Consider the following 25,710-nt stretch of genomic DNA (forward strand, 5'->3'; position numbering starts at 1 on the left):
TTGGGGAACTGCTTTCACATTTGCTTTTGGAGGGGTATTCCACAGTGACTTACCACTGTGGGGCCCTCAAATGGCGCAGTAAGCTCGACAGATGAGAGTTCAAGTTAGGGAAGGGGCCGTTCTAACTGGTTTTCCCTCTCAACATACTCCCTTTGGTAGCATCTGAGACAACTCCTGGACCCTGCCTCCAAGCTGGTGCCTTTCCATGAATTACAACCATCCCACTTTTAAGAGTGTAAGGCAGTCACATAATGACCCAAGACGCTCTTGTGAAATGAGCCCTCTTGTTCGGTGGATTGTGGGAAAACCATTAGATATACCATTCATATGCTATTACTGTGAGGTAGAGCTCCTGTTTAGAAGATAAAGGCAAAGAAATCAAGCTCAGGATTTGATGCGGGCCCTGGTGAGGTGCTACCCAGCTCTCTGCTTAGAGACTTAAACTCAGAGGTAACTTAAAGATGCTCTGAGGGGGCGAAGATGGCCTCACATGCGGGTTAGTCTAAGAATGACTGCCAGCCACTCAGTGCGCTAGAGAAGGTAACAAAGCATATTTGCAATGCTCCCGAAAACTAAGCTATCTCTTAGGAAGGGTCTCTACTGACTTTTGTTTCCTTCAGGCATTCTGAAGTTAATTATTGACCATGAGACAGTTGAAGAACGCTGCTTGATTTCCCTTTTCTTCCTTGTGAAAGCAAAGGAACATATGGTGATGACTTTACTGCCTGTTGCCTTTCTCAGCAATATAGCTAAGTCAGCCACTTACCTACCCACACAATCCAAATGCATGCCACTGAGTGCTGAAACAGCTTTGGCAAATGGCTACCATTTCGGAGGGTATTCCAAGCACAGGGACAATTTTTATTATTCTAAATCAGGTGTTTTGGTTTTTAAGGAGATGGGAGCTGCTCTTTTTGGTTTCCTGGAAGTACATGTCATCTACAGAGAAGATCAACAGAGCCACTGACTTACTTGGCAAACAAAAAAATAAGCAAGGAGTATTGACTGTGTTCTAAATAGCCATGTGACCGCCAAATGGCAGTAAATGACCTGTTAAACTGAGACGGTGCTAGAGATATGTCCCCTCCCTTTTGCCTCTGTGATTCTCAGTGTATTCTAAGTGCACATAATTTTGAAAAATCAGTCTGTACTTCATTTTTCAATTTCCAGCATGCATTCCATCTTAACAAAAATCTTCATCAGGTTTTGGATATTTGTCTGGGTAGTCACATCTTTGTTATCTGCCTGTATAAATGACATGTCTGTATTTAATGTGCTCCATCATACATCAACTCTTAACTCCTCTTTATTCTTGACAAAGATTCCATTTATTTCTCTACATATTTTGTATTCACCACATAACACCACAGGAAGCATCACTCTATTCAAATAGAAAAAAGTTTCATGTAAGGGAATTAACTTTTAAACATTGGAAGCACCAGAAAAGCAGGATCCCAGCTGGGATTCCAGATGCAACCCTGAACCAAACAAAATTAATAAGCAGAAAACTTTGCTCTTTGGGGGCAGTTCCGTCTCTCTCTCTCTCTCTCTCTCTCTCTCTCTCTCTCTCTCTCTCTCTCTCTCTCTCTCTCTCTGTGTGTGTGTGTGTGTCTGTGTGTGCGTGTGTGTGTGTGCGCGTGTGTGCATGCGTGCGTGCGTGCGTGCGTGCGTGCGTGCGTGCGTGCGTGCGTGTGTGTGTGTGTGTGTGTGTGTGTGTGTGCGTGTTTTGAGGCAAGGTCTCACTGGGACTCCTGGAGCTACTATATAGAAAGACTGGCCTTGAACTCACAGAGCCGCGCCTGTCTTGGCCTTCTAAGTATTTCTAAGTTAAAGATTCCTTTTCTGAGAATAATTCTGTGAGTTTTGACGGATCTCTATTGCTGCCTGGCTGCACACCACTGCTTTCAAGATCCCTTACTCCCAAGCATCCTCCCCTGCTTCCTGCATTCTCTCCTCCCAGGTACCTGATGACTGTCTCTTACAGCTCTTGCCCCTTCTAGGACTACATGTCTTGAGTCATATGGCGCATAGTCTTTGTGTCTGGCTTCTTTGTGTCAAAATAATGTTTGGAAAATTCATATGAGCATATGAACATGTCACACTTGGCTTATTATTTACCAGTTTATGAGGCTCAAGAGTTCAAAGCATTTGTTCTCCAATTATAAGAACTAGAATTAAGATCCCAGCACCCACCCCAGCTCCAAGGTAGGTAGAGGCAGGATAACCACTAGGCTTTCTGGCTTTCAGCCTACCTGAGGAAAAATTCTAGTCCAGACTCAGGAGGGTACCCTGCCTCAAAGGGAACAGGCAGAGACTGATGAAAGCTAGCACCAGCTTCTCCATGCATTCACAGGTATGCACACTCACACAGCATGCACAGACACTTACACAGGCCATGATAAATCAATAGGTCTGCCAGTTGGTAGCCATTGAAATGTACATTTTAAAAGAAAATTTTAATTTCTGCATATGTGTGTGTGCCTGCATATATGAGCTTACATGCACCACATGCACATATGTGTCTCAAGAGGCCAAATAAAGAAATCAGATCCCCTGGAAATGGAGTTCAAGGAACGTGGTACTAGGGACCTAAGCTGGATCCAGCCCTTTTACAGGCTTAGACAACTGACATTTAGGAACGTTCGTGTGGAATTCTTTGTGTGAGCCTATGTTTTCAGTTCAGTTGGATAAGTATCTATTTTTAAAAAAAAAAAGACTGTTGGGATTTAAAGTGTTCCTTGAACTTTACTGGAACTCTAAAGCTATTTTCCAGAGCTTGGGTGCCAGTTTTGCATTCCTACCCCTGGGATAAGAGACTGTGATTGTTGTGCACACTTAGCACTTTACTAGAAGTCTTGTGGACAGCGCCTTATCCTGTTTTCCTGTTCCCTAAATGGATAGCTAGCCCTTCCAGTTTGCTACATGGCTACATAGCCCTGGGCCTGCTTCTTTGTTGTGGAACAGCAGTGCTTTTGTGGGTCTGGCCATTGGTGAGAAACAAGATCAAGACAAGTTACGTATGACCATGGATGCTGAGAGGTCCAGGGACTGCTGGTCATGCTTTTGGCTCTACACTCAGCACGTTTTAATTAATAGACACACCAAAAAAAAAAATCTTGTGATTTTTCAGGCTATTTGACCATTCCATGGAAGGGTTTAAGAACTGGGAATTCATGACCATTCATTGCTGGGGAGAACGGGCTGCTGGTGACTGGATCCTTGAAGTTTATGACACTCCATCTCAGCTGAGGAACTTCAAGACTCCAGGTGAGAAATCATCTCAAAATAACCTGTTTGTGCCAGAGAAGAAAATAGTGAAGTATATTTGAGTCAAAGAATGTTCCACACTTGACCTCCTCTGATTGGTTTTGTTATAACAACAGTCTGACACTGTTACTTCATAAAGAAAAAGGATTTATTTACCTCACAGTTCTGGAGGCTCCTAATCTGCTAGGATTCTAAGGCCCCTCTCTTCCTTTCTTCCTCCTGGGATACAGGAAATTTAAAAGTGACGATTGCATGGTGAGTGGGTTGTGCTTCCACAACTTTCTGCAGCTCCCAGCTGATCCATCAGTAGGTGTCACTACAGGTCCCTACGTGTCAAGAGATTCTGTAGAAACCAGTGTGGGCCATGTGGCAATGCTACGAGAAGTCTGGTACAGAGGGTGGGTGTGTTGTCTGTAGAGAATCTGAGGCAGTTTTAAACTAAACAGAACGACCTCTATTCTTTATCATCACCTGACGGGCTCTCAGCCCAGTCTCAGTGTAGGCGGTCGCTGCAAGCAAAAGTCAGGGTGGAGAATAGAAGCCCTTCTGCCCTCAGGGAGTTAAGAGTCTTCCCAGAGCCTCCTATGGCATCTGTGTTAAAGGCTCTGCAGTAGCTCAGATTCATTTGGCATCTCCTTACGTAGCTGACCCTCCACTTCTGTGTGCTCCAATTGTTCCCTACCCTCGGATTCAGCCAAACCTATATCAATAAAATTTGGGGAAAGATTGCATTCATTGCTCATGCACTGGCTTTTAATTCCCTATGCAATATAGTATGATAATTATTTATATTTTATTTGATAGTATGGGTAGCCCGAAGATGATTTGAAGTAAACATGGAGATATCTGTGATATCTATGCAAATGCCGTGCCAATTTTCTAGGAGGGACTTGAGCACCTAGGGATTTTCATATTTGGAGATATTAGAACCAACTCCTCACAGATGTTGAGTGAAAACTACTATTTAAACATTTAAGTTAACCGTAGTCAATCTCAGTCATTTAGTTATATTCTTTTTATATCTTACTGCATATGGTCTTGGTACATCCTTCCTCCCGTTCTCTCATCTTAAGGTTAGTCACACCTTTGATGAGGGGCTTTTCCATTTGTAAGTGTGTTTGTCTATAATTAAGTCCTTGTTTCTGTCACACAAAGTCCCATGGCAGGTTTCTCTGTTTGTGATTGGTGAGGAATTTCTCTAGCTGTTGGAAGTGTAGAATTTCTCTAGCCAAATTGGATGGTAGAATCATACCAAAATCTAGAGGTTCCTGGTGCCACACGGAGTTTAGATCTGTGTATTTTTCCCTCTGTTGAAACAATAAATGCATATTAAGTCCTTAGCTGAGTGTGTCATATACCTGTAATCCCAGCACTCAGGGGCCACAGTAGCAGGATCACAGCAAGATCAAGACTAGCCTGGTCTGTGGAAAGAGTCCCTGTCTCAGAGAAAAGAGTGGGGAGGGAGGGAGAGAGGGAGACCTGCAAACTACAGTCTTGTTGGGATATCCTTATAGTGGTCCACAGACAAGGGATAATCACCGTTGAGTCAACACTCTGAAACAGTTCATGAGGTAAATTCTTAGATCCAAAGGTTTGCAGTTGATAGAGAAATGAGATGACCTGGCATCCTTGTGTTGTGTACACCATTAAAATTCTGGCAGATGTCCTGTGGAAAGGAAGATTTCTCCTCAAGGTCATCAAATAAATCACCCAGGTGCCGTGGCCATTCTCCTCCCACCACTACTTAAGCATGCCGCTCAAGCTTGCCTTTAGCTGGGGAAAAGGTAGCCAAGAGCAAAGTACATACAAACCAACTATACTAGCTCAACACATAGATCTAAAACACTGAGGGCATCACAGAACCATCAGACTTATGGTGGCTCAGCTGGAAAGCATTGAACGTGGAGCTGGCAAGATAGCTCAGTAGGTCCTGGTGATTGGTACCAAGACTGACTCCATGAGTTCAACCCCCAGAACCCCCAGGATGAAAGGAAAGAATTGTCTCCCACAAGGTGTCCTTTCACCTCCATGCATGCCCACATATATTCACAGTTAATTAATTAATAAAGCAAGATTTTTTAATTTTAAAAAGATTATTTGACTTAAAGATTACATAAATAAAATACATTCAGATTATTTTTCCCAGGTTAGTAATGTGTGACTTTTCCTTCAGGAAGGCCAAGAATGATCCATTTAATCCAAGATAATGCACATAAAATAGAACAAAGAAACAGTTCCACCCAGGTCTGGCTTGATGAACCACAGAGTTTATTAGGGTAACTTACAAGAGCATGAGTGAAAGGTTACCTACCGCCCACTCTGTCTAGGAGAATGTTCTGCAGTGATGTAGTTTATTATCTGTGGCCATGGATTGATGGTTCAGTACCATGATGAGGACCTGAATATTTTTAGTTAACTTTAGTTCATTTACATTTAAATAGCTAAGTATATCTAGTGGCTATCATGTCAGCACTATTTTTAGAGTTGTATGCATACAAATATTGAATATTGATTCTGGAATTAGGTGGCTCAAAGAACTGTTGTTTCTTAAAACAGACAATATCAAAAAACACCTGAGAAGCTCGGGTAAGACATTGGTACCTAGGATAACAAAGCCTAACGCAGACAGCTAGAATATTCTTAAGTAGTCATAATTTGTAATTCATCCCTTGGTCTAGTGGTCTTACATATGCTTATTTCCCAGTCTTCCTATTGTGGGCGCTCAGTAAATGTGTGGCGTGTTAAAACTGGGAAAAACTTGCCGCAGCTGATGGTGGGAATGTGCACATCTCACCTTGCATCGGTACAATTCCTATCAGCCTTCCCACTTCCACTGTTACTTTTTCTTGTTGAGAAGGACTGCCTAAAAGAAGCTAAGTAGCTAAGAGCAATTAGCTGCTCATGCTCTCTGTCTGTTATTATTTCTCAAGGTAAATTGAAAGAATGGTCCTTGGTACTCTATGGCACCTCTGTACAGCCATACTCCCCAACCAACGAGTTTCCCAAAGTGGAACGCTTTCGCTACAGCCGAGTGGAAGACCCCACAGATGACTATGGTGCTGAAGATTATGCAGGTGGGTTGGACATAACCTAAGAGAGCTTAGTCCTGTTCCTGACACATAGAGTAACATGGTGTAATTGGTGTAGTGTAATGTTATAACGCTTCAAAGATGTGGTATAATGCTCATTATATTCAGCATCTACCCATAGTCTGGAATATAGTCTTCCTCCCCCAAATATTTGTATGGACATATATTTAAATAGCTGTATGCGTTGTCTACACAGATAGCCCATTCTGTGGCTATAGGATGGTGTATTTTATCTGTAATTTGAGATACAAATTGCTTAGAATTATACACTGTTTTAAACAGGTTTGAACAAACAGGTTTTCTGTCTTTGCATATCTATTTGTGAGGGTTCTCTAAAGGAATAAAACTTATAGAATGAAAATACATATATACACACTCATATATGATGGAAATAATGTATATGCATATAGAAAGAGAAGGAGGAAGTAGGGAGAAAGAGAGATGGGGGATTTACTAGAAAGGCTCACAGGCTGTGGTCCAGCTACTCCAATAATGACTACCTATGAATGGAAAGGCCGAGAACCCAGGATTTTTAGTTGAGTCTGTGAGGCAGGAGTCTCCGCTGGTCTTCAGTGTATGATGGAATCCCAAAGAACTAGGCTCTGATGCCAGTGAAGGGACAGACTTGCCGAAGAGAGCAAGAGCAAGCAGGCAAAGAGCGAGCTTCCTTCTTCCATGTCCTTTATATAGGCAGCTCCTCCACTGAGGTCCCCTCTGCTAGATGGCTTTACTTATGTCAAGTGGACAAAAATAAAACAAAATGACTAACTTTTCCTCCCCTTTCTCCTCTCGTCCCCAGTACTGGAAGTCTGGCACAGTGACCATAGACTGTACCTTCAACCCAAGCGATCTATTTTAATACTTGTCAAGCATCTACTTCCAGTTTTTATAGATATCTTTGTCCTCCTGTTCTTCGTATGAGATTTTGAATGACTAACGTTGCATTTTAGTTTCCCATTTGAACTTAATTGGAATTTACACAGTTTTGTGGGAAGGCTTGTTTTTGTCTCAGTCATTTCATACAAAGCAGAATGTGCCCCATTTTACTGAAACTGTTTGACTTGCTGTAGCTTTCTCCTTATTGTGTTACTTAGTTATCTTGGGTCTTGTTGCCCTGGTCATGGAAAATGTCCCATGTTGTTCCATTATACACACTAGTATTTAGGAACTTGGTTGCTTCACTGCACTTCATCTTCTATCTGAGCATGTTATCCACTCTTCTCTATAATTTATAAGTTATAAAGTCAATTTTCCAAAACTGTTTATTTACTTTTATTTCAGAAACCTCTCTTCTTGGATTGGTAACCAATTCTAGGGACGTCCTGCCCTTCTGAAATATGATATATAACATTATTTGCCAAAGCTTTGCCTAATGGAGAAGTGTTTATAAATAGAAATGTAATGTATTTATTAAACAAGTATTTTGTTCCTATAGTTCATGAATTCTTCTCTTGATACTGAGATAAATTTGTTTAATCATTTGATCAGAATATCTTAAATGTTCAGTAGACTCTTTTATTGTAATTAGGTAGTATACTGGAGTCAATAGCATGCTTGGATAATTAAGACCAAATGAGCTAACCAGAACTAGATTGTGTCAGATTTTGTCTCATCTTGTTTTACTTTGAGCTTGTCATGTTACTGTTTATATTATAACTAGAAACCATTTTATCTTCTATGACAGGAGAAAGTGTATCCAAAAATCATAAATGGAACACAACAGTAAATAAGTTATTACTCTTTTTTGTATCACAGTTTTGACAATTTCAAATTCAAGTCTGGTTATGTTAAAATTCTGAACACAATAACACATCCTTGTCTCTTTTTTTATTACATTTCTAAAACATTGATGTTGGCACTTGTAAGAGAACAAAGACAATTTTATGTCACCATTATCCTGAAATTCACAATGCCAGACTGCATCTGGGACAACTTAAGACTGTAAAAGAAAGACCTTAGAGTGTGAATCTGCCATACAGATGCCTTTGGCACATATCACAAATACATATTTGTAGGGTTTTTTAAATTTGTAAAATATCATCTAGTGAAATTTTAAGTCTATTTTAGTCTATTTTATAGTGTGTGTGTGTGTGTGTGTGTGTGTGTGTGTGTGTGTGTGTGTGTAAAACCTTTCCCAGAGCCCAATCTGACTGGAGGCACAAGTAACTGTTTCATTTACTCTCAAAGACTGTGATACCCACAGCTGCCTTAACTCACACAACACAGTCATCCCTGGTGTACAGTGGTAGATGGTTGAACTGTCCCAAATTGCACTAGCTGTGAAATTTAATTTGGAAATCAATTTAAGGCTCTTGGGGAAAGGGAAATAAACAGTGTTGTCAAATGGCTCTTGCAATTAATCAGGAATGCCTTCAAGGCGTCAGCATTTTAAAAATCACTTATTCCGTTCAGACCATGAGGACATTTCAGATACATGACTTACTTCCTCTAAACAGATCTGGACCAGGCCTCTGGATGGTTCTTGATCCCAGTTTTATAGGCCATGTGAGTCTGGGCAAAGCCATTGTAACTCTGAAAATCAGGTTCTCATCAGTAACTACTGCATCTTTTTCCACGTCCTTCTACCAGAGTTCTAGCAGTTTATGTTTGTGTGATTCAATAATTATAGACCCTAGGTCTATAATGACTAAAAGAGACCTTGAGGGGTTTGGCAGTAAATCCTTTTGGTGAAAGCAAGTAGAATTCAAGCACTTCTTATTCCTTTCATCTACATTTTCCATATTTCAGGAAAATATTTATTTGTATTTAAAAATCACAAGTACTTCTGGTGAGAAGAGGCTTAAGAATTAATTATGAGTCCAAGTATCTTAATAGTTGGGGATCAGGAAGAAAGAACTGGCAGCTTCCCTGACTTACCCATGCTGCCTGAACACTCTGCCTCAGTCACACGGCCCAGCCCGCCCGTCTGTGCTGGTTTCTGCTTACTATGAGTTGTTTCTCATATACCAAAGAAAAGAGGGTGTGGAAACTTCATCCCAAGTGTGGGATTCTTTAAGATTAAAGAAGTTTTGAATTTATATGTCATTTCTTTCATTGAGCTTCCCACTGACCTTTGGATAGGACAGAGTTAAATCTACCTGTGCCTGAATGGCCTGCTTTGTGAGCCAAGACTGTGTGTAGGCTGATAAGTTTGTACTGTATGTATGCCACAATGATAGCTCATGATGGCCGTAGTGTTTCAGAGGCAGTCAGTGGCTTTAATGATCTTAGACAAGACAGTGCTCTAGGTGCTGACTAATAAAGTTTTATTTCTTTTTGTCAACAATATAACTTCTCATTTATCAGTAAATGCCATATATTTATTGCTATGTATAGCAAGTCATTTTTCCCTTATTTGCTATAGTAGCACTGTTCATCTAAATCTTAAATGTTTATTGTCACTCCCTCGTCCCAAGGCTCCATATGTGTTCTGAAACCAGGCCATGCCTATAATTTACATCCTTGACTCTTCAGCAATTCAGGTCTTGCCTTCAATCAAGAGTTCAGTCTTGGGCTTATAGCTACATTGACTATTTCAAAGAAATTAACACTGCATGGTAGCAAGTGGCTAAAACATTTTATTCTCTTTCAACTTCAAGATAAAATTGACTTACTAGGATCATTTTCTTTCTCCAACTTCTTGAAAGGTCCCTGTGATCCTGAATGCAGTGAGGTAGGATGTGATGGTCCAGGACCAGACCACTGCAGTGATTGTTTACACTACTACTACAAGCTGAAAAACAACACCAGGTAAGAAACAAGCTGTGCTCTCATGTCTTTCAGCACTCTTGTGGGGCCAACCACAAAGAGTATGCATAGGCAGCACTGTATTCCCAAGTTCCCCTCCCAGGCTTTGGGAAAGGATGTTCCTGATTCAGGTCCATGACAGTCCTGCCATTCACAAGAGTAAAAAACCATACTGATTAACCCTGTGAAAATTGGCAAATTTTTAAGTTACTTTTCTCATCACGGTGACAAAGCATCTGACCAGAGCAACCTAAGGAAGAAAAGGGTTGTTTTAATTCACAGTGTGAGGAGATGCAGTCCATCTTGGCATACAGAGCATGGTGGCTGGGTCAAAGGGGAGCTTGTCACATTGGGCCCAAAGGGAAAAAACAGAGTCCTGAGTGCTGGTGTTCAGGTAGCTTTTGCCTTTTCCCTTTTTATATAATCTTGCCTACATTCAGAGTGGATCTTCCCTCATGGGTTAAACCTCCCTGTGAATACTTTCCCAGACATTTCCAGAGGTCATCAAAGTCTCTCTGAGTTAACAATAAGGACAAGCCATCCCAGGTCTACTCCTCGGCAGCTGGACACCAAGGCATGTCACTGTAAACAATGCTGTTCCACTTCAGATCTTCAAAGACTTGTAACAATCTCATAATGTAAAGTACATTACATTGTTATATCTGGAGGAATCTTGCATCTATAAGAGTCCCAAAATCTTAACATGTCTAAAACAGGGCTCAAGTAAGTTTTGCATACTTACTCTTAACTGTAATCTCTTAGAACAACCAGGCAGAGTTGATAGCCAAACTCTGCCAAGACAGGATAAGCAAGTCCTCAGTAGTTCCTGTCTCACAAATATGTCTATCAGCTATATTGGACTAGAAGGCTGAAGATGATGCTCCAACATTACAGAGAGTTTTGGGTGACCATTCAGGCAGCAAACTGTCTCTGTCATTTTTTTTCTTTTCCTTCTCATTTTGGAAGCTGCTAACCTGCACTTCTGCTTCACTCAAGTAATTAACTTTCATTCCTTCTCAAGTCTCTGATGCGGTTGAGGACCAGATAGTTTAGTCTTACAATTAACCTTAGCTGTTTAGGGCTTAAGATGTTTTTAAGTCTAGATAGAGGTTTTGAGTTGACAGAGATGAGATATGATAGATGTTGATTCTCATTCAGAATTTTAGACTCACCAAGATAGAAAAGATGTTTTCTACAAGGTTGCCAAATGCAATTAGCCAAAACACCTTGAATGTAACATTCATATGATCCTGATTGTTTCGTGGTTCTTCTTACTGTATGTAATTTTTCTACTTACATGTAATAACATAAAGGTATATAGAAAAAATAAGATCTTAAAATTAAAATAACCCAGATACCATACTTCCAACATATGATGCCATAGAATGTACACGCTATTTCAAATGGGAGAATTGGGGTGCAGCAAAGAAAGATCAGACCAAAGCAAAATCAAAACCCAGTGGAACAAATATCAAACCTTGCAGCTCTGTCTGGTGTCTGGGTCCCTTGGCACAGGCTGAGCTCCAATAGCCTTGGCGATGCCAACCCCTCTACTTGTGATACATTGCCACCTGCGATACAAGTTTCCCATCTCTTAGCCTGGATCCATTCATTGCCTACAGATTTCTTTGATGGGCATCACCCACATCCTAAGGTCTCCAATGCAGCTTAGGCCTCACTTTCTCAGTTTCACACAGTGCTTCTCAGAACCTCCTCGCAGAGACTCTGGCATTGCCTCACACTGACTGTCTCTTAGTGGCTCTCTGCAACCTTGATACAAGCCTTCATGACATGGTAAAGCTTTTCCCCTCCCCCCTCAAAAAAACCTCAACACTGTGAAGGATGCTATCAAGTTGTACTGTGAGTTTGAAATATAATTTGAAAACAGTTATAGTGGCCTCTGTACCTTGGCAGTTAAACATAGATAGAAACAATTCTCTAAGCTGTTTTCAGCAGGGCATCATGTCCACAGCACTCCAAGTTCAGTCTCCCTTCTTTCAACTGCATTTGCATTTTTTACAAATAAGAATGGGGTCTTTCCCTAATGCACCTTTCATGTCACTCCAGAAAGGAATGTAAGGTTTCTCTTTCAGGACAGAGGCCTCTCAAGCAATTACACCTCTGTCCTTAGTGATGGTTTTAAACTCTCTTCCTCTGCTTTCTGTACCCAGGCCCATTTTTCACATCTTTTTACATCTGTCTCTCAATGTAGACCTGACTAAGAGTAGTAAGCAATGTAGACCATATCACAGTGTAGACATTACACTGTAAGAGCAAGTTACAATTTTCTCCACCAAACAGCTACAGCTTTTAAATTGAGCCTCACGTCAGTGTTCAGTACATGGGCAGAATGTAATGTAAAGCATATGTCACCAGAGAGTCCATAGTCCTCTCTGACAGCTCAGGACCCAGCCTCTGTCGCCTGCATTCTGAGGGCATTCTGGCCTGCCGATGGGAGTGGCCCCGTAAGCCCTCCTTGGAGCATTTCAGTGCTTCTGTAGCCTGAAGTTCCAAATGCTCAAATGCCTCCATATTTCTCTCTTATAGTCCTGTATACTACGTGGTGAGGTTAGTTGCTTTTCTCTAGCTGGGACAAAAAAATTCCCTGTGAATAACAAATTAAAGAGTGGTTTATTTTGACTCACATTAACTCTGAGGAGATACAGTTCTTCATGGTGCTCTAGGCACTCTGGTGAGAGCATGCGGCAGCTAGCCATGTTCAGTCCCGGACTCAGAGCAGTGTGGGTGCTCAGCTTCCTTACTCCTTTTCTGGGACCCAAGTCCGTGGCATAGTGCTGTCCATATTTAGGGTGGGTCTTCAGTCTCTGGGAATATCAGCAAGAGTGTCTCCTAGGCGATTCCAAATCAAGCCAGGTTAATGCATGATGCATGCCATGTAACTTTGAATGCCTTCGTACCTTTGGAGGCATGATGAGGTGGGTCCAGCTATGCAGTTACCAATGCTAGTCTTCTATAGTTCTTATTTTCACAATTAGCAAGTAAAAATTACACATATGTATGACTACCACATGGTGTTGAGTGCTGTACATTGTAGAATGACTCAACCTGCTTAATATCTATATTCTCAAACATATTTATTGTTTTTGTAGTGAGAATATTGTCGATTGACTTTTTAAAGCAGCTTTCAAGTATATATTATGTTGCTATTAACTCTAGCCACCATGATGCACAATATATCTGTTGAACTTAATCATCCTGTCTGAAGTTATGTGTCCTTTTTATTGAGCCCATTAGTATTTGATGCACTGGTTGTGTTTGTTCTTTCCTGGACATGCAAGTGTCTGGGCCAGACATATGCTTCCTTCTCACATTCTCCAGAATGCCAGACTGTTCATGCTGGTCTCTGTTCTTACTCTTTCACTTTAGACACTGAGATAGAGCCTGTGCCTCTTAGCCCCTGGCTTCTGTCTAGCTATATAAATATGTCCCCGTGGATTCAAGCTACAAGCTGTGCTGGCCCACACAAAGCCCATCCAACCAACCCATGTCCTTGGCTTCCCAGCCCAACTTCTCTGTCCTCTTTCAGTCAAAACTGTCTTCTAGGACCAGTGTTCAGGCACAGAAATGGACACAGCCAAGCCCAAATTCCTGTTGAAATGCATACTAGAACTTAAAAATCTCCACTGACTCGGTGCTGGTGTTATCTGTCACACTAATCCAAATACCTGATGTTTAATTGGTGCTCAAAAAATATTTAAAGAAATAAATAAAACCCTGTTTTCTATTATAGGACATTAAGGAAGTTGGCTTTTTTTAACAGAAAGTTTCAGTTGTGTGGTGCTGGTGCACACCTTTAATCCCAGCACTCAAGAAGCAGAGGCAGGCAGATCTCTGAATTCAGGGCCAGCCTAGTCTATAGAGTGAATTCTAGGACAGCTAGGACTACACAGAGAAACTCTGTCTTGAAAAAAACAAACAAATTTTTTAAAGAAAAAGAATGTTTCTGATGAGCATATATATCTGTATATGTGTGTGTGTGAATAATTTTGTATATGTGTACACATATATGATATATATAATCATTTAGCTAAGAACACACCACATATATACACAAACTATATGACAAATTACACATAGAAGTGCAAGGAACCTCTTATTTTAATGACCTTTATGGCCCATGTTTGTTTTCCTTCAGAATCAACACCCCAAGCTAGCTCTTGAGATTCAAAATCCAATTATCATTTCTTTTTTAGAACTGGAACTTAACTAGAAGATTGTAGAATATGAAATACCTGTTTACTTTGTAGCGCTGTACGTGATGCTTCTCCAACTTCCTGCACAGGAGGAAGCTTTACCAGACAAATGTGGTCCTTTTGGTTCTGTGTTGGCATCCCAGTTGAAAACTAACTTTAAGGCCACAAGTGGCTGTCAGCTTTTCTGCAAGAATCCTGAGGTCTGAGTGTTGACAAGTAACCATTTCTCTTTCCATCCCACAATGCAGAATCTGTGTCTCCAGCTGCCCTCCTGGCCACTACCATGCTGACAAGAAAAGGTGCCGGAAGTGTGCACCCAACTGTGACTCCTGCTTCGGCAGCCATGGTGATCAGTGCCTGTCCTGTAAATACGGCTACTTCCTGAATGAAGAAACCAGCAGCTGTGTTACCCAGTGCCCTGATGGGTCATACCAGGATATCAGTGAGTTGTTTTCAAATATTTGGGGTTTTTTTTTAAGAGACAGGTTTTCATTTGAGTAACTCCGTGTATGAAATCTGAGCCAAACAGAACCTAGCCAGCTCATTAAAGAGATACCTCAAAAGGCTTGTGTAGAGGTGCCTGTCACTACCTGTAGCAAAGGACCCTCACAATCCCTCCCACCCCAAGGATTTGCTAGTGGGCTCACAACACTGCACATATAATTGCAGCTGAGATTTACTAAAGCAGGGGTATGAAAATTCGAGTCAGCAATGGGAAACAGGGAAGTCTAGAGGCATCTGGGGCCATGCTTCCCAGAGTGGCCACTCAAAATGTCTTGAGTTCCCCAGCAATGGTTTGTGATAGCATGCATGAAATACTAATGGCAAGGGAACTGCAGGAGAGACACCATGTCTGCAGTTATTACCTGGAACTGCTCAGGTAGACGCTACCTTCCTGGCACATACCATAAACCATGCTGTGTGTGTAGTTTTCACAGTGTTAGAGAATCTCATCAGAGAGATGGGAACACTCCCAAAAACCCAAGTTTCCAGGAGCCAGCTGTGGGTGAACATGACAGGGAAGATGGCAGTGAGACCTGTTCACTTCTGCCCATCAACTAAGCAGGATTCTGGAAAGATTCAAAAATGTGACTGTCCTATAAATGCAAAATAACCATGTGTCAGAGAGACAGTTTACTCAGTAGTGAGCAAATTCTCTAACATCGGAATTAATGAAACAAGCAAGAGGAGGCTGGATTGTAAATGACCAAGCACTGTAGTGCCCTAGGAAAGGGGAAAAAAATCTTTTTATGAAGCTGGTGAGATGGTTCAGTGGTTAAGGTTGTGGGTAAGAAGGTAAGGTCCTCCAGCGGACCTGAGTGACATTCCCAACAGCTCACAACCAAATGTAGGCCCAATGTCTGGGGATCCAGCATCCTTTTCTGGCCTTTGAGGATACCTGCATTCCATGCATGTACCAACACAGAGATAGATACATTATTTGAAAGAAAGATAATAGGGAAGGAAGGAAGAAAGAGAAAACGGGGATAGGAAAAAAGAAAAGTCCTTTTGTTGAGTTAGAGATGAAACCAAGTTAGACATGGCAATACTGGTAGGTGTGGGAATCCCAGAGACTGGCCCTTATTGATGTAATTAACAAATAGGCAAGACACAACGTAACTAACTAGTCTTTGGTCAGTCAGCGCTTCAGCACAGCCCTCCCAGGGATTTGTGTATCTTTGACTTCATTTATTAGCTCTAGATAATTTGTCTCACACCATAGTCTATGACCGCATGAAATGTCATGCCAATGCACAACCTGAGAAGTTATCTCTTTAAAGACCAGACAAGAAAGCTTGCCTCTTAAGAAGCAGGCTACCAAGATGAGACTTGATCGCCTAGGACCATATAGTGGGGGAGGAGGTCCCCCTCGGTCAGAGACCTAGGGGGAGGGGAGGAGGGTGAAAGCGGGAGGGAGGGGGAACAGGAGGATGCAAGTGATGGGGTAACAATTGAGATATAATCTGAATAAATTAATTAAATTTTTTTTTAATTGGAATTCTTGGGCTGCAAGATGGGTCAGCAGGCAAAGGCTTGCCACGCAAACCTGAGCTCAGTGCCCAGACTCAGAGTGGAATGCAATTGGACTTTCAAAGACTATCCTTGACCTCCATGTGTGCGCCTGCCTGTACTCACCCCCTTCTCTCTGATACACACACACACACACACACACACACACACACACACACACACACGCACACACACACTAAATAAGTAAATAAATAATTTTTTAAAGAGTTGGACCTCTTTATTCAAAAGTAGGCATTTCTGTAGTAGATCAGAACCTCATTCCACCCTTTGGAGTAATAAAGATGAATTCTGCGGAAGTTCTTATTTCCCTCAAAATTTGAAACTTGACTTTCACCTTGCTAGGGGAAGGACCATTTAGAAGATAAGAAGTGTCATGAGTATCTGTTAGGGAGCCTTGCTCCATGGCTGAGCACCCAGCAGCCTGCTCCTTTTTAAATAACCAGGGAGTAGATGCCTGAGGAGCTGTTCTGTTACTCCACTTACCATATAGCCCTGGCCCACCGGTCAATGTGTCTCTCCTCTTACCCTTTTTATGGCTTCTCCCTCTAGGGAGCTCATTTACGTATAGCACAGTGGCTACTAATAGTTACTGCGAACACATTCACGGTGGTTTATAGTTGATCTTTTCCCCTTGAATAACGCCATTAAGTTGCCAAGATAAGCTAAGAGGTAGAGTTCCATCTAATCTTCACTCAAGAGATCAGAGCCTAGAGACACTGATCTTGCCCACTAGAAGAGCTGAAAGCAGAATGCAAATCCAGGGCCCGTGACTTCGGGTCCAAGGCCAGAACCTGTTTTCTTAATGTCAGACTGAGGGCCGCAGTGTGTGGCTGCTAGAACAGTAGTGAGGGCTTTGCATTTCTTGTTGAAAGATGAAAAATTCCCAGTAGTTCCATCTAGAAATCCATCTCCATGGAACTTTGATCAACATCAACACTTAAAGATCAGAGAGAAGAGAAGCCTATAACGTAATTTGCTCCCATGTCTACATGTGTTCTTATTACCCACAGGCATATCAGAGCAGGTACTCAGTTTCCAGCAAAAATTTGACCACGGTAAAAGGCCTTTGTTAATTACTATGCCAAACCACTCTACTTTTCATGATAGAGCCATCATGTTTCACTGTGTTTTTGCAGTGTGAATTTGGATACATTATTGAATAGGAAAGCTTATGGAATATCCATTCAAACTAATACACTTCTACAGAATACAGATGTTGTTGGAACATAATCATTTTTACATCCATTGCACAGCAGCTGTCCAGCACAAGATGCTTTACCTTGCAATCTTCAGTCTCCTTTCCCTTTTCTGCCACAGCTCATCAGAGGGTCCTAAAAACTTCAGGCATGCAGGCCCAGCACCCGTATGTACAGCATTCCCGTCAGTGCTTGCTTAGCAGTATCGTCCTGGCATCATGAGTGCAATCTCCTGTTTTAGAAGTTAGAAGACCCTGCTTTGGAAAGAGAGATGAAAGTAGTAAAAACTATAAGCCTTTTTTTTTTTAAGTTTCTGTAGTCTGTCTGCATTGTGCCAAGCAGGTGTGTGGTGCTTCCTGGCATAACAGTTCACACAATCAACACCCGGAATTTTTCAATGCAACTTTCCAGATGAGCCTGTGAGCCCTGCAAAGCACATTAGCGAACACTGTAACATCACCATTCTTTTACGGAATCTAGTTAACTGGTGTATGACTGTGTTTCTTCTTTCTCTCTCTCTCTCTCTCTCTCTCTCTCTCTCTCTCTCTCTCTCTCTCTCTCTCTCTCTCTCTCTTTATTTTTTCCTTAACAGAGAAAAATATTTGTGGGAAATGCAGTGAGAACTGTAAGGCATGCACTGGATTTCACAACTGCACAGAGTGCAAGGGCGGGCTAAGGTAAGAGAGTGAAATCCTGCGAGAGATGCTCTCATCCAGGGAGATTTGCAGAGCAAGCGGAGTGGAAGATATAAGCGTCAACGTGTGAACAAACAGCTCTCTTGCGTCTGCCCTTGGTGTGACTCAAACTGAGGCACTGCCCTGTTATTTGCATGATCTCTACAATTAGATGTGGCTAAGGCAGGATTAGAATCCAAAGAGAGATTCCCTATAAAGAAGATGATTCAGTGGGTGGAGAGATGCTTCCACCATTTAAAAGCACTTGCTGTTCTTGCAGCGGACCTGGGGACCAATCCCCAGCACCCATGTGGTGGCTCACAACTTATGTATAGCTCCAGTTCTGAGAGATCTAGTGCCCTCCTGTGACCTCCACAGACAAAACACTCAAACACACACACACACACACACACACACACACACACACACACACACACACACACACACACAAAGAAATCTATAAAAAAAATTAAAGTGATTTTTAAAAAGAAAAATGATTCAGATATAAGTAAAAATGACCATTTTAGAAGCGTTCTTTATACACTTTGACCTGCACTGTGCTAGTGGAAAATGACTGGACAGACAGTGCCTGTAAATGCTGTTTAATCCGCCTGATTAAATTCTCAATGGTGGAAAGTTATTCCCTTATCTTTATTTTTCCCTATACAAACCAGTCATTTGCTTATCTTAAGTACTTCAGGTCCAGCTCCATTAGACTGAGGTATGCACATAGAGCTAACACCAGGAGATGTTTTTCCTCAGATTGATGGCTTGTTCCTTGCCAGAGCTGATATTTGGTAGACTCTAAGATAGAAGTATGCAGCACAAATGAACGTGGAGCCTCTTTCCTGGCGAAGAGGTCAAATGCTTCTGTGACAAGTCGCATGCAGGGCTCTGGCTTTGTATAGAGTTGTAGAGGGCATTCCTTTTAGGTAGTGACATGACATTAGGTAGTGACATTTCATTCTTTCCATCTTTCATCCAAAGTGAAGTAGCAAAGTGTAGTCAGTCGGCAGGCAGGTGTCCTTGGCGCTGGTCAGTATTGGGCCATTATTTACACTTATTGATTATAAGTGTCATTGTTCTTTGTTTTCTAGAGTGCGTTTTTTAAATTTTCTGCGTATGCATGCTTTCCCTGTGTGTATATCTGTTCACCATGTATGTGACTGATGCCCACGGAGATCAGAAGCGGACACTAGATTCCCCTGAGCCTGAGTGATAGATGGTTGTGAGCTTTCATCTGGGTTCTGAGAATCAAATCAGGGTCCTCTAGAGGAGAAGCCAGTGCCAGTAACCACTGAGCCATCTCTCCTGCCTGCACTTAATTCATCTTAAAGGAACAATGAAATGGTGAGGTGGAAGTCCCCTTCCGCTGGTTTTCAGTTGTGGTTGTGGGAGAGTCGCTTAGCCACTGTCGTCATCCATTATTCTTGTTACAGAGTGGTGAGGACAAGACCCACCCTGCTGAACCATGATAGTCTGCTAACATTTATGAACTGCTTGGATCTGGCACATAATTAGTCCATGGGAAATAAAAGACTGCTGAGCTTATTTCTTTATTTCTTAGAGAACATTTTATGGAGCAAGTTAAAGGAGAACACACAGCAGAAATATGGGAGCCATGTGTGTAATTTTAAATGAACCAGTAGCCATATTAAAAGTGGTATAAAAAAAGCTATAAGGGAAATGATTTTAATAAAATATTTTACTTAGCCCAATATATTCAAAATATATCATTATAATATGTGGTCAACATAAAACTATTAGTGAGTTACTTTACATTCTTTATTGTTTTATTAGGTCTTTGAAATGTGGTATTTATGGTCTTAACCTATGTCTCAAGACTTGATAATAATTTTTATGAGAAATACCTATATTAAGATGTTTTAACCTAGTTGAGAGAGCAAATTTTATAAAGCCATTCTACTCCAAATGTGCTGAGAAGTTTGCCAATAACTGAATCTAGTATTTTTTTTCAATTATAGACATAAATTAATTAAAATGGAATAAAAATTAGAAACTCAGTTTCTTCTCAACACTACCTCATCTCAGGGACTCGGTAGCTAAGTGGCTAACATAGGCCTGACCTAGCTATTTAAGCAAGAAGGAAAGGAGGCAGTCCTGAGCTGGGCTGGTGAGCCTCGGGATGAGGGATGAGTATGTTTGGGGAGCAGCCAACAGCTTCAGAGTTCAGCAACTGCTCTCTGTGCCCTCCGCTTCCTTCATCCATTCCCGCACAGTGCAGCCTCTGTCTCACACTGAAGGGAAGCCAAACCTCAGAACACCTGTCCTTTCTTAGAGAGTGACAGCATCTTTTCTAAGGCTGTGGTACATTTTTGGAGTGGTCCTTATGTCATCAAGAGAAAATAGCTTCTCTTGTTGCACTAGGCTTTTCCTAGAGCTAGAGGAAGGGAGAGAGGTCTTTGTTGGCAGCAGGCCAGCAAGCTCCAAGTATGACACATACTTTGGGGGAAGCTGTCCTTCATCATGTTGAGGCTCCTTCCTAGGTGCTTCTGGACTGACTGTTTGGCCTCAGAAGGCCTGTGAATTTTAAAATAGTGGCGAAGAACAAATAGGAGGAAATATTCTTGCCTAAATACCAGGGAGAAAATTAATTGAAATGCTAACAGGAGTATTTATGAATCTTTATTTTTGTACTTTCCCAGTCTCTTGAATGAAAAGAGGGCAAAGTAAGTTTCAGTTTTCAACTTTAATATGACCCATATACAAAGCAGTGAGCTAGGATCACGTTGGATCAGTACAGAGCCTAAGAAAGTAGAAACCATTTCATCATGTTCCAGTATAATCCGTTTGATAACAAGATTGCACTCCCTCTCTTCCCGTTGCCATTCAGTAACATTTTATATGAAATAATATAAATTCTGTGTATATTTTTAAGTTTAAGATGGTGGCACTCAGAGAAAGGATAGCAGGTTACCAAGAAGGGACTTAATACCCTATGAGCATATATAAGGGGAGGAGGTCCCCCTCAGGCACAGTCATAGGGGAGGGGAGTAAGGGGAAAATGGGAGGGAGGGAAGAATGGGAGGATACAAGGGATGGGCTAACAATTTTGATGTAATATGAATAAATTAATAAGATATTTTTTAAAAAGAATAAAGCTTTAAGCTTGGCATGGTGATGTGCACCAGTAATCTTAGTATGTGGGATATGGAAGCCAGAAAGTCATCCTCAGTTACATAGCTAGTGAGTTCAAAGCCATGGTAGGTAACATAAGAGCCTGTCCCAAAAACTAATTAGTTTATCAATCAATTAAGCTGTGTGTATGAGAAATGTCATAGCTAACAGAAATTTGAATGAATTTTTTTTACATTCTCATTTTTTACTTTAGAAACTCAGATATGTCCCATAGTGGTAGCTAGAGAAGTAGAAATTTCAATAAGCCACTTACTATCGTAGAAACGCATCCAGAGAAAAACTTTTTTAAATTATTTAACAAAGAAGAGGCATGATGTTTACAGAGTTGCATTTCACTTAATTACTCATTAGAGTAGCTTAAATGAATAAGCTAGTAAAAAAAAAAAAAAGCAAAGAAGCTGGAGAGAGGGCTCCATGCTTAAGAATACTCACTTCTCCTCCTGAGGACCTGAGTTCTATCCCAGAACCCCCATCAGTTTGCTAACAACTACCTGATAAAAACAAGTCTCTAGCCTGGTGGCGCACACCTTTAATCCTAGTACGTGAGAGGCAGAGGCAGGCAGAACTGTGTGACTTCAGGGCTAGCCTGGACTACAAATCAAGTTCCAGTACAGCCAGGGCTATACAGAGAAACTCTGTCTTGAAAAAAACAAAAGCCAAACCAGAACAACAACAACAAAAGTAACAAAGATATAGTAGGATATTTACAACCATAGAATTGTTTCATTGGAGTTTTTTTTTAATGTGTTTGAGTGTTTTGCCTGCATGTATATAGATACCACATGTACATAATAGCCACAGAGGCTAGAAGAAGGCATCAGATCCTATGGAACTGGGGTAACAGAAGGTGGTGAACAGTTTTGTGGGTGCTGGGAACCCAAACCAGGTCCTCTGCCAGAGTAGTGAGTGCTCGTTACCACTGAGCCATCTTTCTAGCCCCTTGCCAATACTTTTTAAGACTCTGTTAGGCGTTGAGTAAGGTTTAAGTATGCCGGACTGGATGACAGATTCAGGAGATATGCCCCATAGGCTTAGCAGCACTTACAAGCGCTGCAGTTCTTATTATGAGTACCAAAAAAGGTCTAGGGCCAGGTTCCTTGTCTTGCAGCCTTACCAAAGCTTTGCTCTCCGAGGGAACTGTTTCTGTTACATGTGGAGTCAGTGTATCGTTGCCACCTTGACAGCCATCCATCCGCTTATAGCTTGTTCATGTGTCTCCCAGCCTTCAGGGATCGCACTGTTCTGTCACCTGCGACGATGGACAGTTCTTCAATGGTCACGATTGCCAGCCCTGCCACCGTTTCTGTGCCACCTGCACTGGTACCTTCTTCTACTACCTTCTGCCCCTTCCCCTCCTGCCTGTGGTGTTGGTTTTATTTGGCTCTAGCCATTTTCATGCAGCAGTCAGTACGTTTCAAGTAAGTGTGTAGGGCCACATTTCTTCACCAGTTGTCACCGAAAACCTGTCGTTAGCACCTCGTCCTCACTGAGAAACTGGAGTGGCATCCCTTTCTCAGAAGGACAGACATTCTTGGCAAATGGATTCAGTTAAAAAAAAAAAAAAACACGGGAGTCCCCTCCCAGTCCCACTGAAGGAAAGTAAGAGAGATGGCAAAGTTATGACTTAAGATGGCAGCAGATGGGCGTGGCTTTCTCAGCCTGCTACAGGGTTCTGCACTTGAGCCTTTCCTGAGACTTCCCTTATTTCCTATCTCTTGCATGTACCTTGCACTGTAGGGGCCGGAGCAGATGGGTGCATTAACTGCACCGAGGCTTATGTCATGGAAGAGGGAAGGTGTGTGCAGAGCTGCAGTGTGAGCCATTATTTGGACCACTCTTCAGAGAATGGATATAAATCCTGCAAGAGGTAAGTCCAGCTGCTCTGACCCTAGCACTTCATACCTGTGTTCCTTGTAGGACCCACCTTCCTAAACAATGAGAAAACCTAGGATGTTTAATGATAAAGTACTGTTCGGTCACTTGTCTTTGGACACTGACCTGCAGAATTGGTTCATGTTAGTTAAATTTTTTAATGCTTCAGGACCACCTTAAAGATTTCTGTGTGTGCATGTTTGTAGTAGGTGCCTGGAGACTAGAGGTCAACATCGAGTGTCTTCCTCAATTGTTTTGTTTTGTTTTGTTTTTTGAGACATTGATGGTGACTATACCTTCCCTCTCGCGGATGGGTAAGAGATTCAGTAACTATGCGTTCTGCCCATAGATGTGATACCAGCTGTTTGACATGCAATGGCCCAGGATTCAAGAACTGCTCCAGCTGCCCCAGTGGATACCTTTTAGACTTGGGAACATGTCAAATGGGAGCCATCTGCAAGGATGGTGAGTACAGCTATGTGATTGGATCTGTGGTCTTTCCACTTTACAGCCTAATGTGTTTCCAAATAGGATACGCTCGGTATCGTGTTGACATTCACTCACTCTGAATTTACACCCTTAATGGGTCATGTTGCTTCGTGTTATCTTGTTATCGTTGTTTAACTACAGAATCTTGCTGGTAGCTCAGGCTGGACTCAAACTCACTGTCTACTGCTGTAAGCATGTACCACCACATCCCATTTGGTTTCTCTTTCTTTTTTTCTTTTTTAATTTTTTTTTAAGTATGAGAAGAAATAAGTCACCTGCAGTCCCAAGATGGTTCCAGTTAATGGCTTTAATTAATAAACAGTATTTTTCAGAGCAGCTTTCCCTTCATAGAAAAACTGAGCATACGCTACAAACCTATATACATGCCTAGCCTTCTGCACTATCGACAGCCCATACCACAATGCTACATTTTCCACAGCTCATGAGCCCACAATGACTCATCATTATCATCCAAGTCCATAGCCTACATTAGTATATGTCCTAACACTACACATTTATTGTGTGTGAGCAAGCATACATGACATGCATGTTCCATTATCACATCATACAAGATGGTTTCGCTACCCTAAAAATGCCATTCATCATCCCGTCTTCCCCCAGTGACTGGAATCCCTGATATATATATATATATATGTGTGTGTGTGTGTATATATATATATATACTGTGTATATATATATATACAGTATATATATATATATATATACTGTCTCCATAGAGTTTTTCTTTGTTGCAAAACATCTTATAGTCATATAACACGTGGCCTTTTCTGGTTGGTTGCTTTTGAATTGTTTCTTTCCAGTTTTGTTGTCATGGGGACTTTTTCCAGACTTTTTTGAGCTCTATACACCCCCTGCCTTGATCACTAAGCATTTTGCACAAATATCCTCATGAGTCCTATGTTTTAAGAATTCTCGGACAGCTTCATGTTAATAATAGCATAGTATTTACTCATGCAGATGTTCCTAATACTTGCCACTCTCCAATTACTTGGAATTTTTTTTTATTTTGAATTAGAGTCCTAATCAAATGGTATAAGAGTGTTCATGAAGCATATAGGGCTAGGAATTAATATTTCAGTCTTCCAGTAGGAACACCTGACATGTGCTGGTAAGAAGTGAAATGCCAAACCTACGACCTGAGACTTTCAAGTGTTGGGCCAATCTGTGTTTCTTGCCATTACTGGTTTTTATCCAAATTCTAGGACCCACACAATCTCCAGAGGCTCTGACTGAATTGTGCAAGGTATAGTATGACATGGATGGTTTTCGCAACTTTTAAGTGTTTCTAATTTGCAGCCCAGTTTAAGGGACCATATTTCCTCTACCAGCTTGGAAAATGCCAGTTTCTCTTACTTCCTTGGACTCTCTGGCTCCGCATTTCAACTATTCCGATACCAACATTAGTTTTTTTTTTTCCTATATAATTCATGTTGAGGGGACCCTAAACATTGTACCTAAACTTTGCACACCAAGTCAGTCTCGATCGAGATATCAATCCTATTTGAACTATCATTCAACATCTCTTTGGAGAGTGCCTTTGGAATAGCCTTGGTCACCGGGCTGCAGCCCTAGGGAAGGGCAGCTTGGTAGAACATGGAGTTAGGAGTCTGTATGCTGTATTCAGATCTCCGCTCCAGACCAGAAGGTACTGTGTGGTTATTCCACAACTCACTATTAGGGACCTCAAAAGGGCACAGCAGGAAGAGAGCACATGAGGACACTGATACACAGTCATTTCTAGGCTTATTTCCTTGAAGCATCTGGGTGACTTCATCTTCATCATGTTTCTGATGAACAGGTAGGGGAGGCCCACCCCACTCTGCACTTTTAGATTTTGCCAGGGCTAATTCTCAGTGCACCACTTAGGGGTAAGAAGCCCGGAGTGAGGGCACCAGGGCCATCTAAGTTGCCACAACATGCCTTCTATATCGGAATACAACCAGAACTTTTT

General features: G+C 41.6%; 1 protein-coding gene across 4 annotated transcripts in view; it reads left to right on the forward strand.

Annotated features, from left to right (window-relative positions):
- PCSK5 (proprotein convertase subtilisin/kexin type 5) overlaps positions 1-25,710 on the forward strand; it is a 440,201-nt gene that overhangs the window by 278,464 nt on the left and 136,027 nt on the right. For all 4 annotated transcript variants that reach the window (XM_084770008.1, XM_084770009.1, XM_084770010.1 and 1 more), the window contains exons 13-20: positions 3,131-3,267; positions 6,198-6,341; positions 10,004-10,106; positions 14,566-14,759; positions 18,137-18,221; positions 22,600-22,697; positions 23,115-23,244; positions 23,599-23,714. In XM_084770008.1, coding sequence (XP_084626134.1) covers positions 3,131-3,267; positions 6,198-6,341; positions 10,004-10,106; positions 14,566-14,759; positions 18,137-18,221; positions 22,600-22,697; positions 23,115-23,244; positions 23,599-23,714 — 1,007 coding nt within the window. The remainder of the gene's footprint in view (positions 1-3,130; positions 3,268-6,197; positions 6,342-10,003; positions 10,107-14,565; positions 14,760-18,136; positions 18,222-22,599; positions 22,698-23,114; positions 23,245-23,598; positions 23,715-25,710) is intronic.

Source organism: Acomys minous (assembly GCF_964271855.1).
Source record: "Acomys minous genome assembly, chromosome: 2".
Taxonomy (NCBI): domain Eukaryota; kingdom Metazoa; phylum Chordata; class Mammalia; order Rodentia; family Muridae; genus Acomys; species Acomys minous.